General features: G+C 31.0%; 1 protein-coding gene across 1 annotated transcript; it reads left to right on the top strand.

Moving 5' to 3' along the window:
- Positions 1–979: 979 nt before the first annotated feature.
- LOC21405040 (transcription factor MYB14) lies at positions 980–2,422 on the top strand. Its single transcript, XM_010097559.2, has 3 exons — positions 980–1,174; positions 1,342–1,471; positions 1,602–2,422. The coding sequence occupies exons 1-3, from the start codon at positions 1,042–1,044 to the stop codon at positions 2,227–2,229; spliced, it is 891 nt and encodes a 296-aa protein (XP_010095861.1). The 5' UTR covers positions 980–1,041; the 3' UTR covers positions 2,230–2,422.
- The last annotated feature ends 14,723 nt before the right edge of the window (positions 2,423–17,145 follow it).

Genomic DNA, 17,145 nt, shown 5'->3' with positions numbered 1-17,145 from the left:
CATCTATTTTTCTAGTATAGAATATTCTTCCTTAATTCTTAAAGAAAATATATTAATGATTCGAATGATTATTATTGTAGTGGAGGAGGACGTTATTAAATTATATTTATTTGGTTGAAAGTAAGGTACTTTTGATAAAAAGAAACAAATCTAGTTTCTATCTATAGTACATATATCTCCCATTAAGTGCTTCTTTATCAATACCAGATATCTATTTCTCTTGAATTTTTACACTAATTAGCTGGACGATATTTACTCCTCGTAACATCATAGAGGCTGGTCCATGCTCATATGTGAATATATATGGTACATATTCTAGCTGTTCGTAGACCAAAAACCTTAAAAATATTGTCCCATTCATTTCACATCCAACATTTGTATTGCTTTTATAATGCAAGTAATTCTGGGCTGACATTTGTTATCTATATTACAACGAACATAAAAATATATACACAACCACGCACTAAAATTTGGAGAGGATATATATAATATTAAAAAAAAAAAAAACCATTTACTTCTCAAAAAAAAAAAAAAAATTAAAGAAAGAAAAAATTGTTTGATTAATTGTGGTGTACATTTTTCATCAGTGACAACGGTCCCATACTTTGATTAATTGCTTGAATTTGATCCAATAGAAGGGCATCATGGTGTAACACATGGAGATCTTTTTTTACGAAGCAACTATCCAGTTTCCTGAAATATTATAGCTCAAAGGTCACTCTCAAAGGACCCAACCCAAGAACAAAAGAAAGTACTGTTTCTCCCCATTATTTTCGTGTACTCGGCATTGGAAAATTTGACTTGGTTACTACATCATGACTTTCTCTGTGGTCCCCACTTGCTCGCCTCAATATTTTCTTTGAAAATTGTTATTTTAATACAAATTATACTTGAATCATGGTAATTAAAAAAATGGCAAGAAACACGTTTTGGTCCAATCAAACACATTGTATAAATTAGTGAGTCGTTCAAGTTTTAGTTGGAGCTAGCTAAAGAATTCCAACTTCCAAGACATAAAGAGAGAGAGAGAGAGAGAGAGAGATGGTGAGAACACCTTATTGTGATCAAAATGGAATGAAGAAGGGAACATGGACCCCTGAAGAAGATAGGAAGCTAGTGGCGTATGTGACTAGATATGGGTGTTGGAATTGGCGTCAACTTCCCAAGTTTGCAGGTACTAATACTATGCGGCATCAATTCTCTCATGGGACTACATCGGAATATTCCTAAAGAATAATGTTCATCGGGGCATTCTTTAGTTTCTCATTTTTGATTCGGTTAATCAGTACAATTTGTAAAAGGTTTGTTATTAACACCAGTAGAGCTTCTCCTTTGGTGCAGGTCTCAAAAGGTGTGGGAAGAGTTGCAGATTGCGATGGATGAATTATCTGCGGCCGAATCTCAAGAGAGGCAACTACAGCAAGGAAGAAGAGGAAACCATCATCGGACTACATGAATCTCTCGGAAACAGGTATTGGAAAACGACTCGTTTTTTAAGAGGAGAAAATAGGAAATTTACACACAAGAAGAGAATATTGTCCTATGTATATACAATTATACATCACTATCTCGTATTTATATTATGTCAATCGATTTTACAGATGGTCTACAATTGCGGCTCAGTTGCCTGGAAGAACAGACAATGAGGTCAAAAACCATTGGCATACTCACCTGAAGAAGCGAGTAAAAGTACTACACAACTCCGGCGAGCATGCATATCAAGAAGTAGAATCCGCGGAGGGTTCGAACGATAACAACGCGACGTTTCTTAATTCTCCGAATGATTCTACTAATAATACCAATCAACATCAATCGAGCGCGATAATGGACGCAAAAGAAAACACCTCCTTTCCAAATCCAGAGACACTACCCTACAACATCAATATTCTTGATAGTAATTCTCCATTTGTAATGTCGCCACAGCCATCGTCAAGTGATGAGGCCTCAACCATTTCAACAGATTCTAGTAACATTACTACAACCGAAACGAGCACCAACAATTACTTGGTCGCAGACTCTTGTTGTAACCCCTTGGAAGATGCATATGCAGAATTCAGCGACAATTTCTGGACGGAGCCATTTTTGGCAGATAACTCGTATACCCCAAGTGATTTTTTCACCTCCTTGATGGACACGGAGTTTTTTTCTTCAGAATTTGACGCCAACCTCTTGTTTAGTTCTACCGGTGGTAATTTGTACGAGGAACCTATTCAAGCAAGTCTATATTGATATATATTATTATATATGCATGGAGTTATAACGTGTCTACGTATATATATTTAAGTGATGATCATCCTCTGCTTCTGCTTAGTATATAGCGTTTTCGCTCTCTGTACCATATTGCGTTTTTGGCAAGATGTAGTTTATGGGGATATGAAAATTTTCTTCCCTAGAAAGGAATGATATTGATGATTCTGAGTTCTTTTTGTTGCTTTGATCATTTTGCTTGGCACCCTCAATAGATAAAGCCTTTTTTCCACTTGGACGATCATGTTATGTAAATAATCAGTGGCGCGTATACGGAATCCTGACTAGATTTTTCATTATGTGCAGAATTGATTTTTGCAATAAGGATTTTGAACTGCATAATGAAAAATCTGATATCATACCCCAAATATATAGGCCAATACCAATATCAGTAATACCTATCAATCATCTTAAAGGCTTTGTTATTGTGATGTTAATTAAATAATATTGCCAATGACAACTGCGCAAGCGCATATTTATGACCCGGAACCGGCCATGAATTTCATGTTAAAAAAAGTGTATGTGTTGTTCCACATGAAAAACTGATGAGAATATAGAGTGGTTTATATACATGGAAGGATCCAAGACCTAATAGGTTAATTTTTTTAGGTCAAGTTAGTTCTTGAAGTGTGTTACGTCAGTTTCACATGTGATATCTCCCCAACAAGTGGTATTAGAGCTAATGATTCGTATAGGCCAAGTAATCATACTCGGTTGCAATTCCTACGTTGCTTCCCGTGGAGAGTTGGTGCTCCCGCAGTTTGGTTGAGTATTGGTGAACTTGTATGGTTTCGGCTTTCTTTTCCCATGCTGGAGTTGGCTCCCGTTTAGAGTGTGATGCTTGAATGTGCTAGATACTAGAAACTTTGATTCGAGGGGGAGCTTGGTGAACACACAGATAAAAAGGAGATTGTTGAAAAAAAATGCATGTGTATCCAAGACCTAATAAGTTAACTTTTTAAGTCAAATTGAGCTCTGTGTTGGACCAATTTTGTATGCGTTGTCTTCCCAACATTTCATTTAGGTGGACCACACTAATAAATTGGTGTGATGCATAATTGCATCATTCGGTGGCACAATTGTACTTTTACTAGCTAAAATTTATTTGATACGGAGTACTAGTATGCAAAATAATCTCTTAAAGCAAAATAGTGTTTAACCATGAGATGAAATCATAATCATACCAAATCAAATAAAATATGATAATTTGACAGAATCTAATTCTGATGGTTTGTAATTATATCCTATCTTCACAATATTATTATTTCATAACCGAATAAGGAATGTTTTTACTTGTAGAGTATTACTTTTATACATGTATATATAGTGAAGTAGATTTGAAGAAAATGACTAGTCAACAAAGGAGAATTTTTTGGAGCTGCTTAATCGTTGGGTATCCATTGCGGATAATTAGCAATAAATTTACCATGAGATTCAACTAGTATTATGCGAGTATGAGTTAGGGGATTCTTTTAAACCGATTGAATACATGACATGTGTCCCCTTCAGTGCCAGGAACGTTCTCTCTCGAGTCCGGATTCCAAAATAACCATGGGATTCTGAAAATGACATGTAAGAATCAATTTTTGATGAATGTAATCAAGCTACAATCACACACGTACCTCAACGGTTGGCCACAAAACCTTTTGATGTGGGACCGAATGATGCCATTGTATGTGTCATGATCAAAATTATAGACTTGAGGTCCGATGTCAAGTTACTAACTAAAACATGACGTGCATCGGTGTTTTAAAAAGAATATCAGGGTATTTCCTTAATCATTCACGATAAGAAAAGCCCTTAATATTGTAAACGTTAATTAACCTGACGTGTATCAATCAAAATGTTCAGCGTTTGTCACATGATCGCCGTATATTCCAAAAAATTATTGCTTTAATTTTGTCACATGACATCGCCATATATATGCCAAGATGCAATGGATTCAGCGTCCCACCCTGGGGTATGATAGGCATTTTTTTATTTATTTCATATTTCATTTTCCTTTCTTCTTCACCCATTTGGTTGTGCTTCCTAATTAAGTTTTTTTTTTTTTTTTTTTTTTTTTCTGTTTTCACCTTGGTAAATTATAATTTAGAATGCCAATGCTGCAAAGAGATAGCTCGCCAACTTCTAATTAGTATCACATTTGTTATCTTCATTTGACTGTAATTAACTTAGTAAGTAGTAGAAACAAATCGGCCGTCATTTCTAGGTAATTTTTTATATATTCTGTGTCCTGTGGCATAGTTGTCTATATAAAGAGCATATATATCTTCTGCAGGGAATCTAGTACTATTTTATATTTTAAATTAATAGACATTACGTAAACATGTTTAATTATCTAATTTTTAATTGTTACTCTTAATTTTATATATCATTATAAATTGATCATCGAAAGATTATTCTATTTAGTTATTTATTAGCGTTGATATAATCTGTTGAATCATCAATAAACTTGGAGAAATCACATCCGTTGATTTTGTTGGTCTTATCTCGAGGAGTGTGCGTCATGCTAATGATGTGACAAAGGAAACCTAGATCTCATAGTCCTACGTCATCCTTAAAATAGAACAATTCCAAAAACCATGTGCGTCGACCCGCGAAATATATATGGCTAACGCAATGAAAGTCTACTTTATAGCCGTTATAATTGATCTAAACTACATTATGTTGTCCCAAAAGAAAAAAAAAAAAGAAAAAAGAAAACAGATCTACGTAACAAAATTAATATTAACGCGGTTATCCACATGTGATTCACAATTCACATATTGTCTGTTTGTAAACTATTTTACATGCGTATTATACATATATATGTCTTCTTGGACGCGACGTAACTACATGACTAGCGTTGTGTTTAACATGGAATTTGTCCCCTTATATGTGGGTTTCCAACGTTGCTTCCTTTTCAGTTAGGTAATTGAAACTGTTGACACTGCAATTTTGCAATGAAAAAATCGGCAAGAGTTTTGTGCCGGAAGGCAGCTTCCAATCCAACGTTTTAGCACAAAAATAAAAATAAAATCCAACCAAAAAGAGGTTCGGCGACAGATTTCAAGTTGTTTCTACGTTAATTTTATAGAATTTTCTTGTAATCTTTTTAAACCAAAAAGAGTTTATATATATATTACTTTAATTAATTAATTATGAATAACTTGAACTACGAGCTAAAACTACAATTCAAATTAGAAATAAAACCCCATATTAATATTAAACCAACTAAAGAATCATCAAATATCAAACATATAGCTGGACACCATACTTGTTTACAAAGAAAAAAAAAATCAAACAACGCATATTTATGTAAGCTAAGTTTAATACTTAAAAGCCCTAATACATCTACAACTATGCATATTGCAGACAGTAGGGGAGCGAAAATAGTTTTTCTAATAGAGCCTAAATTAAACTAAAGATTTGAAGTTCTATGTCTCCATTGGGAATTTTAAAGTAAAAACTTTACAAAATGTAGTAGTGTAGTAACCTTGTTGTTTAATTGGAGTTTTAAGTTTGAGATAATGAATATATTTAAGAGTCAAAACATAGGGTATAATAATTGAAACTTGGTTTTTTTTTTTTTTTTTCCAAAAGGAATCTATATAAATTTTGCAATTGCAAAATTTCAAAGGCAGATGTCCCCTTGGGCGGAAGGTGATATCAGCAATAATTGCATAGCCATGAAAGTATAAAAATAAAAAAAAATAAAAAACACACACACACACACACACACATAATAGGTATTTTCTTTAAAAGAAAAAAAAAAGAAAAGAAAAAAGCTTAAGCTATCTACAGAAATGCCACAAAGTCTTCATTGATTTATTCCGTGAGCGAAAAAAATACTTTTAAAGAATAACATGTCATGCATATTTATAATACCAATATTATTATCATATTTAAGATATTGGCAGTAATATCGGGTAACCACTGGTATCCTACCATTATACTAGAATATCGTGTTGTGATACTATAACCTCTGGCAATCAGCCTCATTCAAGTAGCAATTACCAATATCCTACCATGATACTTCGAGGTATCACGCTATGAAACTAAAAATTCTAACCGGTGACTGATGGTATCCTATCATAATACTTAAAGGTATTGTGGCGTGATAATAAAAATTCGCGCAACCAATAGCCAACGAACGACGCTATGATACTATGATTCTTAGACCTATTGCACCGTGATATTACTAAAGATTCCAACAACCAATAACTGAGGTATTCTACCGTGATACTTAGAGGTATCACAGAATGATACTTAACATTCTGGCAACCCATCACTATCATATCAATCCTACTATGATACTTGCAGTGGGGTGGCAAAATATATCTGTATTCTAACATGATATTTGATGGTCACTGGCAGGAAAATTTTAGTATACTGGCGGTGGCCGACTGTGCTACTGGTGATTGTCATGCTGAAATACTTGAAAATCACAACAAAAATCACAAACTATATCGAGCAATCCACTAGAATCACAAAAACACATAAGACAAGAAATATTGCTTAACAATTTGTTTATTCTGCCCAATACTTCTCATTAGTATTCTCTACTTTTACCAATAGTACGTTTCATACTCAGCTTTCTTATTAATTGTTATTTTGCCACGTATACAATTCCACTTGAATTTCAGAAATCTCCCTAAAATACTTATGGGAGGTCATATAGGTCAAACCACTAAACTTAAAAATTACATCATATATATAGGACCCAAAACTACACAAAAGCTTTTGCGTTTTCTCAATCAATGTGGTTTGTCCCTTTTGGTATAAAAATTCTTCAATTATTTTTAATTAATTTGATTTCATCCTTTTGTTCAAGTTCCTTTTGAAATTTCAATGTGGTATTCAACACATTAAAGATAGAATTCCACCAAGTAGTGATTAACATCCAAACATAATAGGCAAATAATAGGCCTTGGCCTTTAGAGGCTCCTTTTTCACACATTTATTGAACCTTTCAACCTTGATTGCTGATGATCTTAGAACATGTTCAAGAGAGCTCTCTAAATTTTAGTTAAATTCTAATTAAAATGAATACAACACTATTTTAGCTAGTAACTTTTTAGTGAGTCACTTCAATCATACTCTCTATTTTAGCTAAACATGGATTATTTTAATATTTTTTTGAGTTTGAAATTAAATAATTTTTTTTAACTTTTGCTTTATGTCAAAACAAAGAATAAAATAATAAAAAGAATAAATAGCTAGCCACTTCTTGCTAGCTATATTTAGCTAGTGAAAAATGCTTTAGTCAAATTAACTAATCATTTAGAGCATCCCTAAGGGAGTTCTCTAAATTTTAGCTAAATTCTAGCTAAAATGGCTAGAAAACTATTTTAGCTAGCAACTTTTTAGTGAGTTACTACAAACATACTCTTTATTTTAGCTAAACATGGATTATTTTAATATTTATTGAATTGAAAATATAAATAACTTTATTGAGTTTAAAAAAGAACCTTTGCATTTATTATGATTGGAAGAATAAAATAATATAAAAAATGAAATAGCTAACATCTTCATGCTAGCTATATTTAGCTAGTGTGGAAGGTATTCTCTAAAATAGCTAAACATTTAGCTAATGGTTGGAATAGAGAAAAGTTTAAAAAAAAACTAAATCATTAGCTATTTTAGCTAAAATACATGAAATGTCTAGAATGGTTGGAGTTGTTCTTAGCTAATGGTTGGAATGGAAAAAAAATTTAAAAAAAATTAAATCATTAGCTATTTTAATTAAAAACATAAAATGACTAGTATGAAGGATTAGCCATATATACCAAAATGCAATCCAAAATGCTAGTTGTTGAAGTGAACTTTTCTGTCAAGCCCTCTACAATCCAAGTTGACTATTAATTTGCACACAATACTACTTACCATCTAGCACAAGCCCTCTCTATGTTTTTTGTTTCTTTGAATTTCCTGCTTAATACTTAGGAGACGTTTGGTTCATGGATTAGAATAATGAGATTAGAACCATTTTCGATTTACGTGTATTTTTTGTGAGAGAAAACACTGTAGCAAATCACGAACCATGATTTAAATCAGAGTACGAATCCCCCAACCAAACAACTCCTTAATGACTTCATCATTGATTACTACCAGGATTGTCAACTGTAATTATCTACAAAATTCAAATAGGCTAAAACCTTCTTACTAATTGTGTCCCAATGATGGTGTACAATTTGATAGAAATTAATGATTTTTTTAGTCTTTCTTTTTTTAGGATATTGCTCAAAGCAACCAAATAAATATCTCTACTAATATTACTATTCTAGATAGGCGATCAAATATGAGAAAAAAAAAAGATAAATAACTCTTAAAGTGTGTGAGTTTAAATTTTTACCTTTCATATATATTTTATTAATATTTTTTTTAGTCTAATAACTATATTAATGAAAAGATATTAACTAAAAATAAAATGTAAAAATTCATACTTAGGGTCTATTTAGTTCGTTGATTCGAATTTTTAATTCAAGTTGAGATGTGATTTTATATGAGAGTTTTTTATTATAATAAAAAAAGTTAGAATGACTGTTTTTAAAAAAAAAAATTATTATAATAAAATTTAAATTTTAAACTTAAATTGATAAAATAAGGACATTAATCAGAAATCTCCCTAAAATACTTATGGGAGGTCATATAGGTCAAACCACTAAACTTAAAAATTACATCATATATATAGGACCCAAAACTACACAAAAGCTTTTGCGTTTTCTCAATCAATGTGGTTTGTCCCTTTTGGTATAAAAATTCTTCAATTATTTTTAATTAATTTGATTTCATCCTTTTGTTCAAGTTCCTTTTGAAATTTCAATGTGGTATTCAACACATTAAAGATAGAATTCCACCAAGTAGTGATTAACATCCAAACATAATAGGCAAATAATAGGCCTTGGCCTTTAGAGGCTCCTTTTTCACACATTTATTGAACCTTTCAACCTTGATTGCTGATGATCTTAGAACATGTTCAAGAGAGCTCTCTAAATTTTAGTTAAATTCTAATTAAAATGAATACAACACTATTTTAGCTAGTAACTTTTTAGTGAGTCACTTCAATCATACTCTCTATTTTAGCTAAACATGGATTATTTTAATATTTTTTTGAGTTTGAAATTAAATAATTTTTTTTAACTTTTGCTTTATGTCAAAACAAAGAATAAAATAATAAAAAGAATAAATAGCTAGCCACTTCTTGCTAGCTATATTTAGCTAGTGAAAAATGCTTTAGTCAAATTAACTAATCATTTAGAGCATCCCTAAGGGAGTTCTCTAAATTTTAGCTAAATTCTAGCTAAAATGGCTAGAAAACTATTTTAGCTAGCAACTTTTTAGTGAGTTACTACAAACATACTCTTTATTTTAGCTAAACATGGATTATTTTAATATTTATTGAATTGAAAATATAAATAACTTTATTGAGTTTAAAAAAGAACCTTTGCATTTATTATGATTGGAAGAATAAAATAATATAAAAAATGAAATAGCTAACATCTTCATGCTAGCTATATTTAGCTAGTGTGGAAGGTATTCTCTAAAATAGCTAAACATTTAGCTAATGGTTGGAATAGAGAAAAGTTTAAAAAAAAACTAAATCATTAGCTATTTTAGCTAAAATACATGAAATGTCTAGAATGGTTGGAGTTGTTCTTAGCTAATGGTTGGAATGGAAAAAAAATTTAAAAAAAATTAAATCATTAGCTATTTTAATTAAAAACATAAAATGACTAGTATGAAGGATTAGCCATATATACCAAAATGCAATCCAAAATGCTAGTTGTTGAAGTGAACTTTTCTGTCAAGCCCTCTACAATCCAAGTTGACTATTAATTTGCACACAATACTACTTACCATCTAGCACAAGCCCTCTCTATGTTTTTTGTTTCTTTGAATTTCCTGCTTAATACTTAGGAGACGTTTGGTTCATGGATTAGAATAATGAGATTAGAACCATTTTCGATTTACGTGTATTTTTTGTGAGAGAAAACACTGTAGCAAATCACGAACCATGATTTAAATCAGAGTACGAATCCCCCAACCAAACAACTCCTTAATGACTTCATCATTGATTACTACCAGGATTGTCAACTGTAATTATCTACAAAATTCAAATAGGCTAAAACCTTCTTACTAATTGTGTCCCAATGATGGTGTACAATTTGATAGAAATTAATGATTTTTTTAGTCTTTCTTTTTTTAGGATATTGCTCAAAGCAACCAAATAAATATCTCTACTAATATTACTATTCTAGATAGGCGATCAAATATGAGAAAAAAAAAAAGATAAATAACTCTTAAAGTGTGTGAGTTTAAATTTTTACCTTTCATATATATTTTATTAATATTTTTTTTTAGTCTAATAACTATATTAATGAAAAGATATTAACTAAAAATAAAATGTAAAAATTCATACTTAGGGTCTATTTAGTTCGTTGATTCGAATTTTTAATTCAAGTTGAGATTTGATTTTATATGAGAGTTTTTTATTATAATAAAAAAAGTTAGAATGACTGTTTTTAAAAAAAATTATTATTATAATAAAATTTAAATTTTAAACTTAAATTGATAAAATAAACGGTACCTTATACGCGAAATATCATCCATTTTCTCATGAAAATATAGGTTTCAAGTTCAACTTTTAGAAATAGCTTAAAGACCCTCGCTTTCATTAATGTGCCTGATTGACAACTCAATCAACAGATATACTCGCAAGCTGCTTCCTTACAAACTTCCTCGAAATGCACGATCGCTGATTTTTCCTCATTCTGAGATTCCACATTAATTAAGGTTGTAACTTTTTTTGTTTTTTTTTTGCTTGTCAAGGTTTTCTTTATTCGTTTCACGTCAACTCGTCAAGGAAATCTTCAAAAATCAAAAACGTCTGCGCACGTGCTTTAAATTATTTTATATCATTTTCGTCCGCGTTGTGTTTTTTACTTGGATAAGGACCTTAATAATAAAAGGTTATGTTCAATTTGCTCTTTTTCCATGTCCAAATTTGCTGATATGAAGATGCTTGCGTCATATGTTGTCGTATGCTTGGTGTTAATTTCACCGAAGCATCACCGTTAATTTACACGTGACAGCTATTTTTTAGGCTCTTTATTTTTTTATTTGGAAAATTTCTTGGTAGGTTATGAAAAAGTACTTTGTGACGAGGACATAATTTTTAAGAGAAAATCAAATTCAGCACCAACTTTAACTTTAGATCAAATTATAATCGTATCAAAATCAAATAAAATATAATAATAAAACTTGACGAATATCTAACAAGTAAAAATTTTGTCCTACTGGCAAATTATTTTTCTTCATATCCTGCCCCAAAATTCTCCTTGTTATTTAGAGATTTTTTTTTTCTTGAAGGAGTTATTTAGAGAATTTTGCGTAGCATATTAAAAAAAACACTATCTTATTAGGTTGACGATTTAAATCACGATACCACAATAAAGCTTAAAATCTATACGGAATAATGAGTTTAAATTTACTATAAATAAGTTTTGAATTATAATTGAGTTGATATCGGTTAATAAATACTTAAGGGAATAACAAATTTAAAAAAAAAAAAAAAACCAGAAAATTTTTAAATTTACACGTCAAAAATACATTCAAGTATTCAACTGATTATGCATGTGCATAACACGTGCTTCTAGCTCGTTAACAAAAATAACAATAAAAAAAGTGCTTCCAATTAGTAAATGGTATTTGGACTCTAATTCTTAACAGTTTTGACACTTTTTACGTTCTTAGTTTATGTCCTCCTGAGAGAAACACTTTTCACGTTCTTAGTTGATGTCTTCCTGAGAGAAAATCCTGACTCCTAAAATGATTGATTGATTGTATATCATGAAGCTACCATGCGTATTAGTGTGTACATAGAACAAATATCAGAAAAAGGACAATTTATTAATTTAGAAACTAAAATTTATATCATAAACTTTTGAATAACTAGACGTCTAAATATAAATGTTGGGAATGAAAATAATAGAAGTGCATTTACTCAAGTCTTACTGGTGTAAATATCCCAATTCAATAACGAATGAAAATAAAATTCTAAAATATATACGAACAAAGAACTGCAAGCGAAAATGCTAGGAAACATCAATAGACCGGAAATTACCATCCTTCCACCGGCGCTACTTTATTTTAAGAATTTATTCACATTTCACATCAAACTCGTTAAGTAAATCTTGATCAATATGACACCTGGCGCACGTGCTTTAAAACCTAGAGATTAGAATCCGGTCAAATTCCCATCAGTGATAGTGTGAATCCTTTAATTAATGATAATAAATCAATAATATGTACTGGTAATTGATTTGATCTTTTCCAACACTATCTCTTTAACTTTGATAATTACCATATATAACAAGCATTTTAGAGTTTGTCACCTTATTTTTTTATTTAAGTTTTTAATTTTAATTTATTATTGTTGAAAATTCTCATAAAAAATTATATATAATTTTTTTTATTATAATTAAAAATTAAATTTTAATTAAAATTAAAATTTTAAATTAACGGATTGAACAAAGATATATATGTTTAAATAAATTTTTTAATTATAATTTTTAAAATTTAAAATTTTTTATGAAAAAATAATATTATAACAAAATTAAAATCACATAAGCTCATGTATCAAATCACCTTAATTCACGCGTTTACACGTCCAAATTTGCTGATACGAAGATGCTTGCGTCATATGTTGTCGTGGTGTTTGCCGTCATTTCACCGAAGCATCATCCTAAAATTAGATGTGACAGCTAAAGCAAGTTTCCTTTTGTTTTTGTTTTTGTTTTTTTATTATTACTCTTGAATTGAGAGGAAAAAGAAAAAGGAAAATAAAATTTATTCCATGCAGTCAATTATGTTTTAAACTTTAATACTTTTTTTTTCCTCTCCTTTTTAGCTAAGATAAGATGACATTTAATCTTACATTATTTTTCCTAAATTGTTCAGAATGCTGACGTACCATGCACGTGTCGGATTATTTATCTCGTAGTACGTGTACATTAAGGTGAAGCTACCACGTTTGGTAGTATTTATAGATTAGGCAAATACATTATATTTTCATTATATACGGATGAATATTTTTTTGCTAAATTATATGTGGATGAATATTTATGTGCTTAAGTTAACATTTGTTATTTCTCAATGTCATTTATATTTGTTATTTTGGAGATCACCTTTTATCTACATTATCATGTGAAAAATGAGCACAAGAACCCAGTAATTTATTTGCCTGTAGATTTATGCTGAACAACAAGAAAAAATTTGATGGGAGATGAGATTGTGAGTTCGGTGCCAACTAGCTAATTGGTATGTACTAGTTATTTTTTATATTTTTAATTATTTCCTTTCTCAGTTTATCTGTGTGTTATAAAATATCTTTCCTTCAAACTCTTTTAAATTTTCTTTTCTTTCAACATATTTTCAAATGGGATATTTGATAGAGGATTTCCCGATTTAGTTGCTAGTTGGTTCCAATCTAATAGTAATATGTTAATAACCTTTAATATCAATTATTACTATGGATCCTGAGCAAAAAAATAAAATAAAATAATTATACCTCTCTTTCCATTTCTTTTACACACACTACAACAATAAAGGCCATTTGTGACGACAAATATCGTCGCAAATAATACAATATTTACGACGACATGTCGTCGCAATTACTTCCCGTTAAATAAAATAACCATGTCATCGCAAATAATTTTGGAGCGCAAATTTCAATGGCGTGGATTTTTACCGCCAACATAATCCATTTTTGCGACGACAAGTTGTCGCAAATAATTTCATGTTATTTGTGACGACATTTTCTCTTTGTCGTCGCAAATAATCTTTTTAAGATTTCACTAAAAACTAAACACGGAAAAAATGATTATTTGCGACGACTCAAAAATTATTTGCGACAACATTATGTCGTCGCAACTAATTACCAGCTGTGACGTATTTGTGACGACATTTTAAATTTATTTGCGACTATATTGTCGTCGTAAATAAGTCTGATCTAATATACCCTATCTTCTTCTTCTTCATTTTCCCCCCGACATTTTCTCTCTATCTCCTGCAAAATCTATCTCTCTCTACCTCCTCTTCCCGTCGACGCCGGGCCTCTTCTCTCTCTCTCTCTCTCTCTCTTCCGCTCCCTTCTCTCTTCTTCCCCTCTCCGGCCGCCGCCTCCGCTCCCGCCGCCCCGCCCCCGCCAGGACTTCGAAGAGGCTAACATACTCTGACAGGTTTGGGTTTTCTCCTTCTTTTTTCTTTTTGTAAATTTTGTTTGGTTGCCGAGAAAATGGAAAATGGAAGAAGAATCATGCACGTCCGAGAAAATTTTATTGCTCTTGTTTTGCTTATCGAGTATGTGCTTGGATTGAGTTACGAGAATTTTGATGCTCTAGGAGTTGAATATTGGGGATTTTGTTTGGGAATTTTGTTCAAGTTTAGTCATTTTTTATGGTTCTGAGAATGTGAAAATTTAAACTTGCATTAATTCATCAAGAATTGTGTCTATATGTTACTCCAGATGTTAATAAAATGTTAATTTCGGTGTTTGAAAATTATGTTCGATGTTTCAATTTGATGTAGGCGTTTAATTTTTCACCTTCGTCGCTTTTTGCCCGGTTCCTCTGACGTAATCGCGCTATTTTTAGCTCCCATTTAGTGGGTTTTAACTTTGTAATTTTTTTATATTTATTGTACTTTTAGTTTAAAATTGTTGTAGTTTTTGATTGTATGAATTCAGGATTATGATTTGATATTTGAACTATGATTTTCTTATATTGTTGAAATTTAGTATATGTTTGTGATTCTTGTTCTGGGTGGCATATCTTGCAGCTATGGTGTGCCGAAATCTTTTAAAGTTATTTTTCTGTAGGTTTAGACTTTTGGATCATAAGAAAACTAAGTCGTTATGCTGCTGAAATTTAGTTAGAAAACGAGAATTTTAATAAGTCTACTTCAAGCTTGACTAGACCCGCCTTTGACGAGCATGGGGTTTTGGAGAAAGTTCTTGGCATGCGTAGAGGACATAAAATAGGAATGGGTCCGACGCCCTCCTAAAAGCATTACTCCGGGGCTTCTTCTTCATCTGCTGGTTCATACTCGGACGCAACATCATCGACTCAACCTGGCCCACGTATGAGTCATTATTTAGAGAAATCGTACCGGCAACAAGTTAAGATTTATGAGAATCAGGTGAAGGTGTTAGAGTTGATGGCTAAATTGCAGCCCAACATCTAATTACCTACGATTGATCGTCCAGAACCAATTGACCTAGACACTCCTCTGTCTCCTTCAGATGATGACGGTCCTGTTGATGATTCAGATGCTAGCGATGCAGCAAACTTAGATGATTAATTCCGTTATATGTACTTTTTTTATTTTTCACTTTATTTAGACTTTTATATTTTTTTGAACATTATATATGAACTTCATGTAGTATTCATTATATTATAAATCTATTTAGATTTACTGTTTTTAATATTAATTTATATTTCATATTTAATGTATCTTAATAAATTCTATTCAGTATGTAACATAATAATGTTTAATTAAAAATATTAAAAATTAATTAATTGCCATTTTTTAAAAATTATAAAAAAATTAATTTCAGTTTTTTTGCGATGACTTTTTTAGACTTGTCGTCGCAAAAAAAATAAGATTACTGACGACGACAATTTGAAATGTCGTCGCAAAAATGGATCATATCACGTGAAATTTGCGACAACGAATTAATGACGATTGTCGTCGCAAATACATTTGCGACGACACTATGTCGTCGTAAATAATTTATTTGTGACAAATTATTTGTGACGACAATTTGTGATGATGTGTCGTCACAAAAAACTTTATTTACGACGACATGCGGTTTTTTGTGACGACTTTTTTGTTAGAAATGTTGTCCTAGAAGCATAAGATGTAATAGGATATTTATTATTTATTTAATAAAAGAGTTTATTCGTTATTTTATGTGTATATATTTATGAATATCAATAAAAATTACATGATTATTTATGTGACCTTAAACATTGTATATAAGTGTTATATATGAGAGGATAATGTTTAAGGATAATAATCAAAAAGCAATGTTCATAATGAATTTAATTAAAGTTCAGAATCTTTAATTAAAACATTATTAATACATGTCATTCCCATTTAGAATGGAACGGTGTTATCCGCACTATTAATATGATGAGATATTGAATGAGTGTATTTCACATAATGAGATTATGTGGAACAAGGACACAGACACAATATCAATTTCTAATCATTTCCATTAAGTATAGAAATTCTAATTGAGTCTACCGAGGGTCATATATAGAACGATCTTAATCCTGAGTTCTTAACAGACTCCTATTTATGGATTTGTGTCTTTTGATTTACTCGGTACGGATTCTGAGATCCTGAATCCTATTCTTTGTATTTTGGAGACATGATGAAGTAGGTAGCCGAGAATGTTATTACACGAGATGGAATCTATTCCTTCTTAAGAAAGAAGTAGATAAATAATTCTCTTGAGGGTTGATTCGGTACTTGGACCAGTAGGAGCTCCGATTCATGAATGTGTTTTATGAATCACTGTCCATTAGAGAATCAATGGTACTCAATGATAAAGAAGTAATGAGAGAGGTTAACGGATTTTACCTAGCTCTAATTATGAATTATTTATGGAGGATTGATCTATATGCAATGACTATATCAAATGGACACTTAACAGTTTAGAAGTAATTTATATCTACAATTTCGAGAGTGCAATTCCAAGTTTATAGTGGAGTAACTATTGGAATTAATAGAATTAATTAATTAATTAAAGTGTTTAATTGATTATTAATTTTATTGGAGCTCGGGATTATAGGTCCATTAGTCCCCATGTTGTCCTAGTAATTCTACTAGACACAAAGGGCAAAATGG

Source organism: Morus notabilis, unplaced genomic scaffold, assembly GCF_000414095.1.
Source record: "Morus notabilis unplaced genomic scaffold, ASM41409v2 Scaffold19, whole genome shotgun sequence".
In the NCBI taxonomy this organism is placed as follows: Eukaryota; Viridiplantae; Streptophyta; class Magnoliopsida; order Rosales; family Moraceae; genus Morus; species Morus notabilis.
The sequence above is the reverse complement of the archived record's forward strand: the minus strand, read 5'-3'. Positions and strand labels throughout refer to the sequence as shown.